We start from the raw sequence: 20,143 nt of genomic DNA, 5'->3' as shown, positions 1-20,143 counted from the left end.
TTAAGGTACGTCAGTTTCTGATCGCACCATCCTTCGCACACAGCTATTCAAACACTCTTTGTGCCTTGTTTACAAAGGAATCCACGGCAAACGAAAAAATGCTCAATGTTTCACCCACGTGAGCAGGAATGTAACATTACTTAAAAATAAACGTCAACCACACATTCCTAATAACAGAATCCGAAGGAAGCAACAGTGTTCTTTCACAACCAGGCGTAGCACAATGTTGCAGTTTTGTTGCTCTAAATAAGTATATATCATTATGTTTCCCACACTGAACATGGACCAGAGAAAGCAAAGGATAAAGTTGTCTGAGGAGCTCAGAAAGAAAATAATAGACAAGTATCGTGAAGGTAAAGGCTACAAGACTATCTCCAGGCAGCTTGAAGGTCCTGTAACAAATGTTGCAAATAATATTAAGAAGTTTAAGGTCCATGGAAGTGTAGCCAACCTCCCTGGGCACGGCATGACTTGACTTGATGGCCGCAAGAGGAAAATCCACCCCAGATTGAACAGAAGGATAGTGCGACTGGTAGAAAAAGAACCAAGAATAATAGCTGAACTCCAAGGTTAAGGTACGTCAGTTTCTGATCGCACCATCCTTTGCACACAGCTATTCAAACACTCTTTTTAAGCACAATATGTGCCTCTATTCTTGTTAAAGATTCTGCTGCAAACGTTAACGCATATAAATCAATTGCTATGTGATAACACCGTTCTTCTCTATGCTTCAACTGCAAAATGAATGTGTTGCACTCTTAATAGTGCTTTTACTTCCACAAACTCTTCGCATACATTATCGACACTATAGCTTTTTAAATGCTTGTATATAGGCCATACTTTTATTAATCAGTGCCAAGTACCCTGTTTTAATTTGCCGCTACGAAAGTATACAATAGTGCATTGTTACCGGTTCCATGCGTTTGAACTGCAGCTTAAACAGATCCACGGAAGATCATTGGCCTCGTAACACTCACACACGTCCAGAACGTGGACAGGAATGGTGGCGAATAGTGCAGGGGACATAATCATCTTAACCTAAAAGTGAGGGGTACATGTCCCCCTGTGTATTCTACGCCATTACACACATGCACACAATCAAGGTTTGCAAATTAAAGGGTACTACGTGTTGAAAACATCTCTAGTTTATACAGGATTTACATTGACAGGTTAAAAATTATGATCCCAAACTGAAGGACAATATCAACACATGTAGACATCTTCCGTCATACAGCATTTACGATATCAAGACATTTCCCTGCATAGTGCAACTACGATTCAGTTCTATCAGTCAGATCTCATAGATCTTCTTATAAACATATTTATTTCTTGTAAGAATGATAGCACAGGATCCATCAATGAAATACTGAATCAGAAGAGCTTTATTGCAAAGTGTTCTAGCACACACAAGGAATTTTCTTTACACACACATTCAACACAATGACAAGACAAATTAAAGCTGCAAGCAGTATTTATCGAGGTCAAGCCCAAAAATGGCTTTACAGGTACTCTCAGAATGATCATGTTTGTTTGTTTGTTTATTTTATTTCTATAGCACATTTCAAAACAACCTTCGGTTGACCAAAGTGCTGTACATATCAAATAAAATAAAACACAGAATAACAGATCCCTACAGCAGGGGTTTTAAAATACACAACTCTATAAAAACAAACATTACCAATATAAATACTAAAACAAGAGCAAGACATCACACTATTTAGCTAGACATAATTTGTTCCAAATAGTATGCCTTAAGCAGAGATTTAAAATTAGATAAAGACGGTGCTGCACGAATCACAGTCGGAAGGTAATTCCATAAAATAGGGCCGGCAATGGAAAACGCCTGGTCACCCCGGAATTAAAGTCTAGACCTTGGGACTGACAACATTTTTAATTTTTCAGACCTAAGAGATCGCACTAAGTTTGGTGGATGCAACAACTCGGAGAGGGAGATGGGGAAAGATTGTGCAGCGGTTTATAAACTAAAACTAGTAATTTAAAATTCACTCTAAGCTTAACCGGGAGCCACTGCAACGCAGACAGAACTGGGGTTATGTGCTAAAATGTATGTGTCCCAGTCAGTAGCCTAGCAGCTGCATTCTGGACCAATTGTAAGAGCTCGAGAGACCACCGATGTATTCCATGATAGAGGAAGTTGCAATAGTCCAATCTAGAAGTCACAAAAGCGTGAATGAGTATTTCAAGATTTTCTTTAGACAGAAATTATTCAACTCCATTTATCTTCTTTTCAAACTTGAGGCCGGTGTCGAAACAGAACTCTAGATTCTTTACCCTGTGATTATTTAAAAAGCATTAAAAAAGCATTACTAGGTCCGAATAGGATGACTTCTGTTTTCCCTTAATTTACGGTGAGAAAGTTATTGGTCAACCATAATTTCAGTTCATTGATACATGAATGTAATACTCCAATCTGAGATTCTTTCTTACAATTTAGAGGAAGGTACAGTTGCACATCATCCGCCTATAGGTGGAAGGAAACGCCATATTTCTGTAGGATATTGCCCAAAGGCAGTATGTATAAGGAAAAAGAATTGAAGATAAGATGGAGCCCTGGGGAACACCTTGAGTCAATGAAGCAGTTGAGGAAGATTTTTGACCAATATGTACAGACATCTTACGATTCCTTAAAAAAAGATCTAAAGCAGTTTAAACTGGTATCTCTAATACCAACACAGTTTTGCAGATGTGTAATGTGTACAGTGTGATCGACCAGATCAAAAGCTGAACTCAGATCCAACAGGACTAATGCCACAGCATTACCAGCATCGGTGGATAGCAAGATGTCGTTTAGGACTTTTAACAGGGCAGTTCCCGTGCTATGCTTTTTCCTAAATCCTCATTGAAACAATTCATAAATGTGATTTGAGTCCAGGAAGGCTTATAATTGCAGCTGCACTGCTTTCTCCAAGATCTTTGATGTAAAAGGCAAATTGGAGATAGGTCTGAAGTTTGATAGCTCCAGTGGATCCAAATCCGTTTTCTTTAATGGGAGTGATTGTTGCATGCTTTAAAATATCTGGAACCATTCCTGTACTCAAACTCTGATTGACAAAGTGCTGTATGTCAGGGCCAACATAATCTATGGTTGACTTTAAAAATCACGTAGGCAAGATATCATGAGAACAGGTAGTAGTTATTAAGTTCTCAATGATTGATTTACAGGTGGAGAGACTTACCGAATCAAAAGAGGACCAGATGGCAGGGCTCCATTCTATCCCGCAGAGAGCCAAATCAGGCTGTTTGTGAGGTCTCAAATGATTTTTTTAACTTAGGGTGTTTAATACTCAGCGGAGCGATAGCATCTAGAATGTTTGAGCACAAGTCATTATAACCATGAAGGAACTCATCTGCATTTGGGTTCCCAAAAGAGGCATCCAAATTGCCGAAACTGGTTGAAATGGCATTGTAGTTTGAGCGAAATTCCTCCACTGCGTCAGCCGGAAAAATGCGACACCAACGCGGTATAGACATTGATAAAACAGGACGACCCGGAGAAGCAGTGGTAAATAGAATAGTTGAGTGATCAGACAAGCCAGCGTCACATGTTTCCATGTCCGAAATAGAAAGACCAAGTGTAAAAACCCCGGATGGAATAGCGTAACCAGAGAAAGAGTCCTTGTTAGACAGTTGCTAATCCCCCTCCAGGTTATCCTGACGGTCACGGAGTACTTAAAAAAAAAGAGCAATTTGGAGGGACAAGGTCTAAGAACGAATTCTGAACGTCGTCCTTAATCCAGTCTAGTTTTTGTGTTGTGCGCATTTACTCCCTCACGGTAAGTCCTGGAGCAGAAGAGTCATAGGGGAAGGATATATACCTCTGGGATGATCGGACGGATCCAACTGTATGAAACCTCAAAGTTAAGGCTACCAGCCCGTCGACCACGAAACCCCAAGGTAGTTATCAGTCTCACTGTGATCCAGCTGTTTCCCTTGGCGTTTACGGCGCTTGGTCCAGGGGACAACAAATGACGCCAGCAGTGTCAGAGTCTAAGATGAGATTTTCTATTTCTACCAGAAATGTGCGGTCATATACAAACAGACCAGATCTGTGGTTAGCTACTACTGCACTTAAAAATAACCAGAGCGAAGGGAGCAACAGACGGCATGCCAAACATAGCGGCGCCATCTCTGTGCGTAAGGTTCCTGCCATTGCATTCATAAAATACTGCATTTAATGACAAAAGTTGAAATGAGTTGCGCCGCTAATGGCCGACCGAGAAACATTTGATATTGTTTGGAACAACTCGACTTTTTTGCCATATACAAAGTTTCTTGTCAATACATCAAAGTTTCATTAAAGTAATAAAGTACTTTTTCGAATAATTCAAAATGGCAATACAATTTTCATGACATTTTATTTCTACAGCGTACAGTTCAGATGTTTTATGCAAAAATCTATGTGAAATGATGGACTGTTGGTGACGCTTGAGGGTTTTAGTTAAAGACTCCAAATTTGCTGCAGTACATAGGAATGTTATAAAATTTGGCACATAGTCTCCTATTTACGGTTCTATGGGCTGCCATGGCAGAAGAAGAAGAAGGAGGGGCAGAAGAAGAAATGGAAGAAGAAGAAAAAGACTTACGGGACCTGACCCCTAATTATAATAAAGATTTACTGTTTTTATTTATGTATATAAAATAAAAGACTATTGTACAGAAAATCATAATAATAACATATAGAGTACATTGTACAGGGTAGTATATTGTTGAATTTACATATTTACAGATGCTATTAACACTTGTGCAAATGGATAATGTTGTGTGCAGAGGTAGACTTATTATATGTACATTATATACATCTAAGGCAGTCGTGGCCTAATGGTTAGAGAGTCGGACTCGTGACCAGAAAGTTGCTAGTTCTCATTACTGTATCATTTTTCATAACTGTATAATATTTTATCAATATTGTATTCTGTATTTATTCTAACTGTATATCCTGCACTTGCTAATTGCACTTCTGGTTAGACCTAAACTACATTTCGTTACACTGTACTTGTATGTGTGTAATGACAATAAAGTTGAATCTAATCTAGTTCGATCCTCAAGGCCGGCAGGTAACGACTGAGGTGCCCTTGAGCAAGGCACCTTACCAATACTTGCTCCCCGGGCGCTGCAGTGATAGCTGCCCACTGCTCCGGGTGTGTGTGTGTTCACTACTCTCTGGATGGGTTAAATGCAGAGGTCACATTTCACCAGAGGTGAAGAGGTGGTTCACCATAACTGACAAATAGGTCACTTTCACTTTACATGTACATAAGGCATTATAATGTACACTATAGAAGTATTAAAAAAGTGGAATATTGCTCTTGTGGAGCAGTTAACTGGTTAGGAGGGAGATGGCCTGGGGGGAAAGCTGCATCTATGACTAGAAGTCCTGGTGTTTACTGCTCTGAAGCCTTATCCAGAGGGCGACAGCTCAAAAAGTTTGTGTCCAGGGTGTGTGGAGTCTGTGATGATTTTTCCTGCCCTGTTCTTCATTCTGGAATCATACAGGTCTTGAAGTGTGGGCAAGGGAGCGCCAATAATCTTTTCAGCACTGCGAACTGTCCGTTGTACTTTTAGGCGATCTAATTTGATTTTGAATTCCTCAGAAGACAAAGAAAGTACAACCTCTGCTGGGCCTTCTTTACAATGGAATCTATGTGGGACTCCCACTTCAGGTCCTGAGAGATAGTGGAACCCTGGAACCTGAATCACAGTAGTCACAGTTTTGTCCAGGATGTTAAGGTGAGGGAGTGAAGAATGGCTAGGGATCAGAAGTTATAGCCATAACCAAGATGTTTTCGTTTACGCTTATTTATGTTCACCTTTCTGGCACAAAAATCACATGTGGGTGGGTTTTAACAGCATTTTACTCTTATTCAGGCATGTGCACACATAGATATAAAAGATATCAATGACCTAACCATTCACTTCCTCGAAAGTGCCCTTTTACCAGGGTCTTTTTTTTAAAACAAATGAAGACGGATTTACTTGCACGAGAGAGCTTGTAATGCACGCGCAGCTCAGGCTTTTGCTCGCAGCAGAGAGTTTGTAATGGGTTGGGTCTGAGATTTCCGCATGCAAGAGGGCTTATATTGGCGGATCTCAAGCTTTTCCTTTGCATGTGTAGTGGGATTGCCCCTTTAAGAGTAGTCTGCGTGGGCCCTTTAAAAATAGCAAGGCATTAAGTTGGTGGGTACGTCAGGTAATCATGTAGCTATATAGACGCAGGTGAGAGTTAATTTCTTCATGACATTGTTCCGATGAGACCTGTTTGTGTAGGTCTTGTATCTCCTTCACTCCTCGGGAAAGGTAAGTTGTGTTAAACTGGTAGCTCATAGACGGGAGGGAAATATAAATCTAGAATATGGGTGTTCGTGGGAATTTAACTTAATTCACATGTTTGCTTAATGTGCTTGTTTGGTGTAATTTTAGATTAGTCGGGTGCATCCAGACATTGTTAGTGAGCATGTGTGAGTGAGTGTCTTACACGTGAAAGGTTATATTATTTTCCCCTTACCCTGTTTGTGTGATTATAAATCTGAGAGGAGTGGGGAGGGAGAAGAAAGCAAACGAAAATGTCTATTTGTTTTTCAGAAGCTGCCAGCTGCTGTTTTGCTGCGGCTTAAATAACGTTTCCAGTTTGGGACGCGAGATCTTCTTTTTTTGCATTGAACGCTCGTGATTGCATTGAAAGTCTTCAATTGCCTGTACAACGCTCCCGTTAGATGCGCTCTAACCTGTGGTCGTTGATTCTGGCGCCACCTGGTTCACCTGGTGTGTGCAATGGAGTTGAATTGAATTGTGTTGTTTTGTTGGCTTGCTTTATTGTATTATTATTATTATAAGGTCCTATTTATTGACCAAATTATTTAGACTGGTTATTTCGTTATTTAGGTTAGTTGTATCCTTTCTTTGTCTTGCTTTACATTGATACTGCTCCATTACGGAGTTGATTAATTGTGGTTTATCTGTTCTTTTGTTCTTTTTGACCTCTGTTGATTTGATGGTGTCGAGTGGGTTTAAAATCATTGTATTTTTGGGTTTGGTTGGATTGAAGTGTTTTGATTTGTACTTATTTTGTTTTATGAGTTGAGCGGTGAAATGTTTATGCAAAGACATAATGCTAAAGAAAGAAACCAACTTGTTTAGTTTATCTTTTTGTGAAGTGTTCTTTTGTTAGTATATTTTTATTTTTGGTGTGTTTGGCCAGTGTACGGGTGGCCGGCCCAGGGGAACCACCTAAACGAAGCCCATTGGGCTGATTCATTTACATTGATTTAATCTTTTTATCAATGATGTTGAGCTCCAGGGGTTTTGAGTAACTATTTGATAAATAAACTAGTAATCCGTGGTTTTGTCTCTGTTCGTCCTTTTCATTTAGTTGAAAGTCTGCTATTGGGGAGGCTCGAAAATTTGGGGTCTTGAGTACGGGCCTTACCAGTGTAAGTTAATGATAGGTCATTCGGTCACATATGAAAGAGGTTGTTATGCCTGCTGACACCAAGAGCAGGTAAACAACACAGGAGTGAATGGGACAGATTCTTCCATTTTACAAGACAATATTTACAATAAAGACAGACAAAACCCTGTGGATGACTGAGTGTGCGTGTGCGTGTGTGTGTGTGTGCGTGTGTGCGTGCGTGTGTGTGTGTGCAAAAGAGGCTGGAAGCAGTATTCCGTGAAAATACAATTATGTTCAAAATAATAGCAGTCCAACATCACTAACCAGATCGTCAATGTTTTTGGTAGAAATTATAATTCTATATGGCAAAAATTGACTAGTGGGTGTAGTAGAGTAATAGAAAACCAACAGACCCAACAGTCATGACATGCATGCTGCTAGTTCTGTGTAATTAAATCATTTATTGAAAAGGGTGCGTTCAAAATAATAGCAGTGTCTGCCGCGTCCTTTGTCCAGCTCTATCATCACAGCTTTTGTGACAGTGTGGAGTTCAATTCGAGAGGTAAATCATTCTGTGAAAACACTGGTGTCACACAAGTGGCCATTATTTAAGGACAAAGGCAGAAAATGTTGTACTGTGCATTTCTCTTTGAAAATCTAAGTAAAATGGGTCGTTCAAGACATTGTTCAAAAGAACAGCGTACTTTGATAAAATTACGATATGATAAAAAAAATGATAAAAAAGATGCAGAATAAAGGTCAGATATCAGCAAAAAGGATATCAAATGCTTTAAATTTGCTACCAAAACCAGAAAGACGTGGAAGAAAACGGACAACCACAGTACCATTCGAATGGATCAAAGAATAGACAAAAAGGCAAAGATGATCAGCTTCAGGGTAATCAAAGAAAGTCTGATGTTACCTGCGAGTACTGTAAGAAGGATAAGAAGCCTAAGTGAAGCCAAGCTATAGGCAAGAAGTCCCTGCAAAGTCCCATTGTTGAAAAAACAACATGTGCTGAAGAGGTCACAATTTGCTAAAGAACACATTGACTGGCCTAAAGAGAAATGGCGCAATATTTTCTGATGAGAGCAAGATTGTTCTTTTTGGGTCTAGGGGTCGCAGACAATTTGTCAGATGACCCCAAACCCTGAATTCAAGCCACAGTACACTGTGAAGACAGTGAAGCATGGGGACGCGAGCATCATGATATGGGGATGATTCTCAAACTATGGTGTTGGGCCTATTTATCGGATTCCGGGATTCCTATTTATTGGATTCATGGTTCAGTTCTTTACATTAAAATACTTAAAGAGGTAATGTTGCCTTGTGCCGAATAGGAAATGCCCTTGTAATGCGTGTTTCACCAAGACAACAACCCCAAACACACCAGTAAGCGAGCAGTATCTTTGTTCCAGACCAACAAGATTAACGTTATGAAGTGGCCAGCCCAATCTACAGACCTTAATACAATGGAAAACTTGTGGGGTGACTTCAAAAACGCTATTTCTGTGGCAAAACCAAGAAAGGCAGAGGAATTGTGTTTTGTAGTGCAATCGTCCTGGGCTGGAATACTTGTTTACAGGTGACAGAAGTTGAGCGACTCCATGCAACACAGATATGAAACACTTCTCAGAAAACGTGCCATCATACTATTGTTCTTGTATGACATATCACTTATTGCTCCTTGAATTCTTTGTAAGTTGCTTTGGATAAAAGCGTCTGCTACATGTAAATGTCATACAGTAAATGTTTGAATTTTTTTGAACAGCCTAACTTTCAAACTAATTTGACCCTTTTCTTCATGTTTTGATTTAGAATAGAATCTGGGGCCCGTTGCACAAAAGTAGAATTAAGACCATTTATCCAGGATAAATGACTGAGCTGAGCTCAGTGAAGCCAAAACAAGTGCGTCCAGGCTTAATTGGTTGCACAAAGACCAAGCAAGGATAAGCAGACACGGATTCATCAAGCCAGGTGAAACCAATCCTGGATAGGTGCGCGCTACGAAATGTCAAAGTATTGCAGACCACCTGAATGCGTAAGTAGTGCACAATTACACACTCACCGCTCCGCTGAAACATCACGATTACAATCCAAATAGTTAATTCACATCTCCAAAAATGCAGTTGTACTCTGATTATTAAACATTACTAATACAGATTATTAAATTGTATTAAAAAATTTTTTTTATTGAAATGGACTGCAGATATGAGTGAAATTGTATAAAGTACAAGGTATGTCCTTCCATCTCTACATGGGACACAACCACATTCATATTGAATCCATTTGGACTGTCTGACTTTGGTTTGCCTATTGCCTTGCAGTGTCTGGCAGCACTGTGTTACTGTTAGAGCCACCAGCACAAGCACCAGACGATGCTGATCCATCAAAGGCATACTATAGGCCTGGCATGTCTTGTCTACTAGCCTCAATATGAATCAGATTAAATGTGATAGGGTGAAGGCCCCAGTGCAGCAGCAACAGCACATGACGGCGATGATGATGATCATGAGACCATGGCATGGATTCCAGAAGGCATGAGGTATCATGTCAAGCCTGTGAAAGTACTAGCCACTATTAGATTATTAATGATAATTTTAAATCTAATTTTTTTTATTTTTGCCTTGTTGTGCAAGCACTGTTGAGCTTGTGCAGAGGCTGCAGTTTTTGCCAGAGGGGAACTGGAATCCCCTGGTTAGGCCTGGTTTCCCTCCGAGGTTTTTTTTCTCCTCCAATGGAGTTTTGGGTTCCTCGCCACTGTTTTGCACTGTTTTGCCTGGCCGGGGGGGCTGCTAGAATTTGGTAGTCTTATTTAATTAACACTGCATATAGGAATTTATTGTGTGTCTGATATTTGACCTGTGTTTTGAATTCCATAACCTTTTATGTTTTACTTATAGTAATTTTTTCTTGTACAGCTGCTTTGTAACAATGAAAATTGTAAAAAGCGCTATATAAATAAAGCTGACTTGACTTGACTACTATTCAGTCTACAATGGTGAGGAGTCATCATTTGGAGTCAGGAAGTATCTATAAAAATATTTATAGAAACTGCACCGTCATTGCCACAAAGTTTTAAAAAACTAATATTCTGCTCTCATGCAATAACAAACTTCTCCATATTAATTTGCCATACTAGAACATCAACCAGGACCATATGGCCATATGAAATGAGAAAGAGTTTTTTGGCAGCAAGAACACAATATGGGTTTGGTGCACACAGGGATAAAAACAATTGCCCCATGTCCAGAGTTAAATATTCCTGTTTATATTATATATTGAAGATATATAAATTATTTATATTATACCAGATATTCTGGGCATCTTGTTCAGTTAAATGGTATCATGTTTTATATCAAATAACAACCTGATTTGCTCTGCTATAAATCTTATAATAGGTTGTGGTTGGATCTTCCATCAGCACACTGGTTCAAAACAAATGTCAAAGTCAACCAAAAATTACTTAATGAGTACAAAATCAAGATCCTGCCATGGCCACCCCAGTTTCCTGATCGGAACCCTATTGAAAGAGAGTGGGCAGAACCGAAGAAGAGGGAGCACTAGCATTTGAAGGATCTGGAGAAATTCTGTATGGAGGAATCTAGTCTAAGATCACTTGTCATGTATTCTTCAACATCATCAGACATACTGTTTTAGAGAAGACTGTTGTTCTTGGAAATGGAGGTAGCAAAAAGAATTAAACGATAATACACAAGTTCTAATACTTGTGGAGGGTGTGTATTAGAGAAAAACATGCATTTCATAATATGATTTCCCCCAACATTAAATTGTGTTACTTTAATAAAACATTGGATTTTTGTAATAAAAATATATAAATATCAAAGGAGAAACAATGAAGATTTGCTTTCACAGACTTTTTTTGCTCATATTTACCAAGGGGGCTAATATTTCTGTCTCCAACTGTATATGCCCTATTATCTCGTCGGAGCACCTGCCCCTAAATTGTTTGTGCACATCCCTGCTCTTATTGACAAGTAAAAAAATTATTAACAGCTGAGCGCTCTTACCAGGAAGTATCTAAGACTTTTTCTTCATACAAAAAAAGGCCTATTTCTCTCAAATATTGTTCACAAATATGTCTACATCTGTGTTAGTGAGCACTTCTCCTTTGCCGAAATAATCCATCCACCTCACAGGTGTGGCATATCAAGATACTGATTAGACAGCATGATTTTTGCATTGGTGCGGCCACAATAAAAGGCCACTCTAAAATGTGCAGTTTTACTGTATCAGGGGGGTCCGTGGGCTCCGAAAACCAGTCACTTTCTGGTGTGACCACCATTTGCCTCACGCAGTGCAACACATCTCCTTCGCATAGAGTTGATCAGGTTTTTGATTGTGGCGTGTGGAATGTTGGTTCACTCCTCTTCAATGGCTGTGCAAAGTTTCTGGATATTGGCAGGAACTAGAACACGCCATCTTACACGCCGATCCAGAGTATCCCAAACATGCTCAATGAGTGATATGTCCTGTGAGTATACTGGCCATGCCAGTAGGATGATTTCAGCTTCCAGGAATTGTGTTCAGATCCTTGCAACATGGGGCCGTGCATTATCACGCTGCAACATGATGTGATGGTCGTGGATGAATGGCACAACAATGAGCCTCAGGATCTCGTCACTGTATCTCTGTGCATTCAAAATGCCATCAATAAAATGCCACCATGGGCCAATCGATCCACAAGGTTGACATCAGCAAACTGCTCACCCACATGACACCATACACGCTGTCTGCCATCTGCCCCGTACAGTGAAAAACGGGATTCATCCGTGAAGAGAGTACCTCTCCAAAGTGCCAGATGCCATCGAATGTGAGCTTTTTCCCACTCAAGTCGGTTACGGCGCAGTCAGGTCAAGAACCCAGATGAGGACGACGAGCATGCAGATGAGCTTCCCTGAGACAGTTTCTGACAGATTGTGCAGAAATTCTTTGGTTATGCAAACCGATTATTGCAGCAGCTGTCTGGGTGGCTGGTCTCAGACGATCTTGGAGATGAAGATACTGGATGTGGAGGTCCTGGGCTGGTGTGGTTACACGTGGTCTGCGGTTGTGAGGCTGGTTGGATGTACTGCCAGATTCTCTGAAACGCCTTTGGAGATGGCTTATGGTAGACATAGGAACATTCGATTAACAGGCAACAGCTCTGGTGGACATTCCTGCAGTCAGCATGCCAATTGCACTCTCCCTCAAAACTTGCGACATCCGTGGTATTGCGCTGTGTGATAAAACTGCACATTCTAGACATTTTAGATGGCCTTTTATTGTGGCAACCCTAAGGCAAATCTGTGCAATAATCATGCTGTCCAATCAGTATCTTGATATGCCACACCTGTGAGGTGGAAGGACTAACTTGGCAAAGGAGAAGTGCTCACTTACACAGATTTAGACAGATTTCTGAACAATATTTGAGCGAAATAGGCCTTTTGTGTACATAAAGATATAAGACTTTTTCTGAGTTCAGCTCATGAAAAATGGGGGCAAAAACGAAAGTATTGCGTTTATAATTTTGTTCGGTAGATTAATCAGCAGCATATATCGTCTTTGTCATCATCAACATACTCACACTCAAGTAAGTCAATGTAATTCAGATAATCAAGAAAATCAAGTTTTATTTCTGTACAGAAGCAGCATTACGCAGCATTACTGTCTGTGTAAACCCTTCTCAGGGTTTCTACAAGATGTGTTTTGTGTGTGTGTTTATGTTAAGTGTGTTTTAAAGTGAAGAATACTGATGCACTGTACCTTATCTCCGTCCTCACAGGTTATCACACTGGAGAAGGGAATCTCAGCCTTGAACATCTTTCTGCAGTGCATCAGCTGCACCAGTAAATAACACACTGTCTTAAACTTCATCTTTTTAGCAGGTTTGATGTCTGATAGGATCAGGCCAGGAAAAATCTGAAAACACACATCAAAAACAGCAAACACCAAGTAATTATATTGGGGTATGTTGGTAAGAGATATACCACAAAACAGACTATAGTGTGCAAATATTGAATGATTTTTAAACAGGAAAATGGCTGAGGGGTAAAAAGACCTTGCAACGACTCTTTAATGACCAAGCATGTCGTCTGGTCTGTTTTACCCCTCTAAACTTTGCAGAAATGTCATCATTAAATTTACACTCCAGTTATAGAAATTGAAACTTAGGATCTCCCCAGGCTTTGGTCTTTGGTATCAGTGCTGCATGTGTTTTAACTCTAGGGGCTTTATGCCTATATATTTCACCGGGTAGCACCCCTTACGACTAATTGACTGTGCAAATCCTCTCTCTTCTTCTGTTATCACTTCCTGTTTGTAGTATATTTAGTCATAAATGTTCCATATTCAGATTGCTATATATTGTCGGTTTATCTGCATACTGAGCGTTCATGCCATTGTCTTGTCATTGTTCCATGCTTTGATCATCATCATTGCCTATTTTTTTGGATTACTATTTGTTGGAATACTTTTTTGTCTTGTTTGCCTGTTACCAGCCCTGGGATTCAGCCCAGGCATGGCACCCAGCCCTGCCTCCTCTGTCAATCCCTGCCTGTGCCGCCCTTGTGCTCAGCCCTGCCTGCTCCACCCTAACGTCAAGCCCTGCCTGCTCTGCCGGCGCCGCCCTGGTGCTCTTCTTCTCTGCTGTGGATCATCACATGATCTCCCAGGGATGTGAATATAAACAATGTGTAATGTATGATGTGACATGAGGACATGTAGTGGAAGTATAGCATTATATTAAATGGTGGTCATGCAGGGGTGTTTTGTTTCTGAAAGCAGTTCAAGTTGTGTAAAAAGCAGCAGCTCATGTTCACATCTTTTTTTTAATACAGAATACTATAGACATTGGGAAGCGACAACTTGAAGGATGAATTATAGAAGTATTTGTTCTGTTGCCACATTTAAACAAGCTGTTCCTACGTCTCTACTATTCAACGTACTGCACATTTTTAAAGTTCTGTCATTGGCTGTTAGTACCAACGTCTGTAGAAAAAGTTTAGCAGCAGAAGTCAACTGAAGCGCAAAAGTGTATTGATTCTTGTCTTATTGAGTTTAATGCAGTGTCATTGCTAGGAAGCGTTGCTTTGTTTACTACCGCCATGTCACCTGTTGAAGTCCCGTTTGTTCTCGTCCAGTCTCGTGCTGGTTTCGATTGTTTATTGTGGGATATTGTAAGCTGTGTCCAGCTGAATTCAATTACGTGATACAGACAGGTATATAAGTGTGATTAACCACCGCGGCAGCCTCATTGCGTGAAGACCAAAGAGTGTAAAAACCAGCGACGCTTCCTTCACCGAGCAAGGACACCGACAAGGCACTTGTGTACCGCACTTCAGTATTACGTTTATACACTTTTTATTTATTCTCTTCTTTTTAAGTATCTTGTATATTTCTTATTCTCTGCTTTTGACCAAGTGTATTCTAATCCCTACTGCAACCACAACCCAAAAACATGTCTGATCATTTCCTCATCACTCTTGATTTCGACCTAACTTCTCCAGACACAACACACGCTTCCCCACCTGTCACATTCCGGGGCAACCTACGTACACTCTCCCGCTTATCCTCTGCGGTCTCCGCTATGCTCCGTCCCTCTGAACAGCTCTCTCTCTTGGATATTAACAGTGCCCTCCTCCTTAGACAGCTTATGCCCTCTTACATCTAGGCCATCTCGTTATCTGATGTTCTCTGTGAGCATTGCACCACACTCGGGGCTCTCCTCCCTTCTTTCTACGCTGATGTTCCCTCTGCGGAAACTCCATACTCACACTCTAAAAACAACAACTCGCCTGACTCTCGTCCTTTCTTTAAAACCATCTCTGCTCTTCTTTGCCCGCCTGCCTCTCACCTTCATCGGACTTAACAGCTGATAACTTTGCATCTTTTGAAGAAACCCACTCTTAGGCTCAATTGTATTTTCTACCCGTACACTTTCCCCTACACCCGTGAGTGGGTGTCTCGATTCTCTTTTGGTTGAGGGGTAGGGGTAAGGGCCATAGCCCTTTAATCTAAGATTTTTAAGGACCTCACTTCAAACAAATGGTTATGACATGGCTGCTCATGCGACTATAATGTACGCCTTTATTTGGCTTTAATAAGTGGGTCGTTCTACAGAAACGTCCACTTTTGGTATGGCAAGATGTCTTAAAATTGATTTATTTTTCTAACAATTAAACTAAGACCACATTATTAGGTTACCCTTTGACTTTATGAGTACACATAAATGACAGCTTAATTTTTTATATTTTTTTGTGTGCATGTACTTAAAGACAGAATAAAAATGTTTTTGTCACTGGTGTTACCTTACTTTTTTAGCAATATTAAAGGTGTTTATGAATTTTTTTTTTAATTCAGTACATGCAGTCAGAGGTACAGAAAATTAATGATAATCTAACTAATAAGGAGATTGTTTCATTTATTTTAATCAGCTTTGTTAAAAGTGTGACTGACTGATGTTAGTTCAATTGCACAACCATCTATTTGCTATAACAATGAAAATATTTGAACACCAGTTATAAACAAGCAAATACAATTGAATTCTGCTACACTTAAGAATTAGGCTTTAAAGCAAAATATTTTCTTGAAAAAAAAGTTCTCACTCATTTAACCCTCTCTTGCTCTCTCTGTATGTCTATGTGTCTCTCTTTTTCTGTGTGTGTCTCTCTTTTTCTGTGTGTGTGTGTGTGTGTGTGTGTGTGTGTGTGCGTGCGTGCGTGCGTGCGTGCGTGCGTGCGTGCGTGCGTGTGAATGTGAATGTGAAGAAAAGGTGATAGGGAAGGAGTTAGTGAAAAGGTTATGTGAGATGGTATTGATGTGACTAGAGAGAAGTTTTGTACCTTGAAACGCTGGGTGATCTATCTGGTGATGATGGGGGTGTCAATGCTTCTACTCTGACTCTTTGCCTGCATCTTTGCTGACGGACCCTCCATGCCTTTCGCTCATATCTCTTCTCCCTTTCACTCAAATCACTTATTCTCTTTCTTTTTTGTGTGTCAATGTCATGGAGATCCTTTTCTGCAAATACTCTGCTCTGCATTCAGGATCAGCATCCCTCCGCTTTCTGTATAGTCTCTGTTTCTCAGCTGCACTCAGTTTAGCCATAACCTCAATTTAGAAATACCTGACCAAAGGAGGATTAACAATGACAAAGAAAAGTTAGAATCGCACTGTGATTTAGTGCTATTTTATGCTAAATGAATAGCTTTGAACAAAGTTTATCTATAAAAGGGAGTCACTGGTGTTACTGATCTTCACCAGTGTTTCCCATAAGGAAGGTAACACCAGTGACATTAACACCAGTGACAATTTTCATGAAATCTGCATTTTAAAAAATGGCTGCTGCAAGGTATCAAACCACATGTTGTCAATCATTGTATACTCACTAAATTAAGTAGTTTAATCCATTTGTATTCTATTTTTTTACAATTCCCAAACAATAAAGGAGGTCATACCAGTGACTTTGACTAAAAGCTTCATATGAAATCATGAGATAAATGAGAAGATTTCTGATAATTGAAAAGAGACAGTGGACTTACCATTGGCTTCTCTTCATAGATCTCCAGGAAATTGGAAGAAGGAAGTCAAGTGATGTCATCAGTGTTATTTTTATTTAAAGATAGGAGCTTTTTTGTTCAACAGTAACACCAGTGACACAACTCCAGGGGACCACTACTTTCATTATATATTTTATAATATTTATTTAGCATTTAGTTTTTTAATGTAATTTACATCATATATTTGATAGTTATGGACACATTATTGTATTTTAAATGGAAGAAAACACAGTTTTTTACCTCAAAATAAAGCATTTTCCCTCTGTACATGACGAGCACTTCTGTGGTGCTTGGAATTCTAATTGATGAATAATAATCAAATATTGCCAAATTGATGGCTCAAGAAGGTGTAATTGTTCAAATAACATATTGTTTCATTTTAAAATATAAAAAGGGCTCAGGGCTCAGTGCTTGGACCTCTGCTCTTTTCCATATAAATTAGATCCCTAGGTTCTGTCATCCGGAAACATGGCTTTTTCTATCACTGCTATACATTTCTACACTTGTCATTTCAGACTGATGATCTGACTCTTTCTGCACGAATCTCAGCAGGCCTGAGTGACATTTCACTCTGGATGAAGGGCCATCACCTGCAGCTGAACCTTGCAAAAACAGAACTGCTTGTAATACTGGCCAACCCAAACATTCATTACAACCTCTCCATTCAACTGGACTCATCAACCATCCCACCAAGTGTCTGCTGATTAATGACTAAATGTAAATGTCATCAACCTCATTTAAAACCCTAAATATCAAACATGTTTGATATGATCGTGCCGCCCCAATTTTTCTAGAAGCAGATTGGAAGGTGTAAAATTAGATCTGTGAATGTCTCACATTACGTGATAATCTGGACCGAGCAGCGGACCTGATCAAGGTCATTGACACAATTATTTTAAAGAAAAAAGAAATTGGGGGAAAATCAGGCTGAGAGTCCTATAGTCGAAGCCCGGCTTTATGAGGTTTTGTGTTTTTTATAGAATTTTTTTTAATTGCTTGGATTGTGTTCAGATCAAAAAAGGAAGCCATATATGATGGAATGACGATGAGTAAATTAGTAATACAATTTTTGGGTGACCTATTTGTTTTATGTGCATTTATGTAAACTTTGTAGTGACAAAAAAAACAGAGCAATAAAATAAAAATGCAGATGAAACCAAATCTGGACTACACAATCCAATCAGAATTTAGAATCCTTTAAAGGGATACTACACCCCAAAATTATAATAAAATAACATAGAAACCCTGATTTACTATCAGCTTTTTGTAGCTTTACATCTGCTGTATGGCAACATCATTTTTATTTTTTATTTTATAGTTAATACGATACTGTAGATTTATTTTTGCATTCTGTAAAATTGCCCAACACAAAGTGCCTGGTACTGTTTCTTAAGAGTTTCATTCTTTATTGTAAATTCTACCATAATGGTTTCTGTTGTGGTGATTCATAATCACACTTACCTTTCTTCGGTGACTTGGTACTATGAAGAATGTTTCAATGTCATGTTCGAGAAGGAAAGAGTGCCTTTCGTGGCCATTTCCTGGTTCCACCTCATAATCTCCATTCAAACTCTCTAGTGTAGAGCGTGTGATATGCACTTTCCTATTTAAAGAGACCCAACCTAAATAAGACCCTAAACAAATAAGATGACAGAAAAACATACACACCTTCCTAGGGCTTAGACAATGCATAAAACAGTGCATGAATAAATGATCATGTTCATTGACATGACAGTGTTAATAAATGAGTGAATGAAAGCTAATGAAACATTTTAGTGAATCGGTTTGGTTACATTGTTATACTCACCCAGGTAGTCCACCTGCTTCCATCACATTGGCTAACGTCACATCATTTGACCACACGTCATACTGCCACTTTCTGAGACCCAACACCCCACAGAGCACACGGCCTGTGTGCAGCCCCACACGCATGTTCAGATCCACCTCAGTGGCCTCAGCTACAGACCTGCTAGGCAGAAGTCAATCTCAGTGTCCGCATTACAAAGCCTTAAATTCTTATGGCATGATTAAATGCTCCCTCATATGTATGTGACTTTGGATCCTCGTAATTTTATATATAATTTCAAACATCTGCTAAAATGCAATTCAATAATTATCAGTATAGAAATGCAATAAAATATACATAGGTATGTCTACAGAGGTGTATATACTGTAGATCTTACTTAGAAAATCGTTGTTTTTATTACCTTAGAATGAGCTATTTCTATCTACATACACTGTGGGTCTCCTTGCATGGAATTCGTCATGTTAATTCTACAGTAGCCCTAATTGGAAAAACCGAAGAGAGGAGTATAAACGTGACGACACCTAAGTTCTGTGTCAGCCTCCGTACCCAGTTAAAGGGATAGTTCACTCAAAAATTTTAATTGTGTCATAATTTACTCATCCTCAGGTTGTTTCAAACCAATATAAATTTCTTTGTTGTGTTAATCACAAAGAAACATATTTGTAAGAATGTTAGCAATTTTCAGTTCTGTGACATCATCCACTAGCATTGAAGAAATATTTTTGTTAATTTTTGATCTATTGAAAAATTTAGGAACACAAACAGTTCTGGGGCACATTTGACTACCATTTAATTTTCCCTACTATGGCAGTCAATGATGTGACAGAATTGAAAATTGCTAACATTCTTCCAAATATCTTTCTATGTAGAGATCTACATAGAACAACAAAGCACAACAACACATGAGAGAATTTCTCACAGCAAAACGTATGACAACGAAATGGCATGTGCCAACTTTTTAGGATGCATTGCAGATGAGATCAAAGCACAAACACTGCCCATACAGCTAATTACATCTCCATTATCACTGACAGTGGCATACACATTTCTTGGAAAGACAATGTTATTGTATACTGCAAGCACATTTCGACAGGTGTAGCAGTGAACCAGTTTATTGGTTTAGCTGAGCTTAAGCACTGCCTTGCATGTAGTATTGGTTAAAGTAAAATGTTCATTTGGCAATTGTAAACAAACTGATCATGATTGGTGGCAGAAGAAAATTTCTGCTTTTGGCTGCAGTTAACATGGTTCCCTATCGATACTTCACTCGTACTGCGTAGCAGGACGCTATGGGGAAAACTCCTTTTTCTCCGATGACTGAAGTAATTCAATAGCGCAGTGAAACTGCACGGTGATTGGTTGGAAAAA

General features: G+C 39.4%; 1 protein-coding gene across 4 annotated transcripts in view; it reads right to left on the bottom strand.

Annotated features, from left to right (window-relative positions):
* The window catches only part of adcy1b (adenylate cyclase 1b), a 99,780-nt gene that overhangs the window by 38,998 nt on the left and 40,639 nt on the right, over positions 1-20,143 (bottom strand). For 3 of the 4 annotated variants that reach the window (XM_079452387.1, XM_079452385.1, XM_079452386.1), the window contains exons 6-8: positions 18,776-18,934; positions 18,430-18,571; positions 13,175-13,330 (exon numbers count right to left, since the gene is read on the bottom strand). In XM_079452387.1, the coding sequence (XP_079308513.1) occupies positions 13,175-13,330; positions 18,430-18,571; positions 18,776-18,934 (457 nt within the window). Of the gene's footprint in view, positions 1-1,360; positions 2,171-13,174; positions 13,331-18,429; positions 18,572-18,775; positions 18,935-20,143 lie in introns of those variants that run through there. The other variant, XM_079452388.1, reaches the window with a different exon arrangement.

The sequence above is a fragment of the Barbatula barbatula genome (assembly GCF_947034865.1).
Source record: "Barbatula barbatula genome assembly, chromosome: 3".
NCBI lineage: Eukaryota > Metazoa > Chordata > Actinopteri > Cypriniformes > Nemacheilidae > Barbatula > Barbatula barbatula.
The sequence above is the reverse complement of the archived record's forward strand: the minus strand, read 5'-3'. Positions and strand labels throughout refer to the sequence as shown.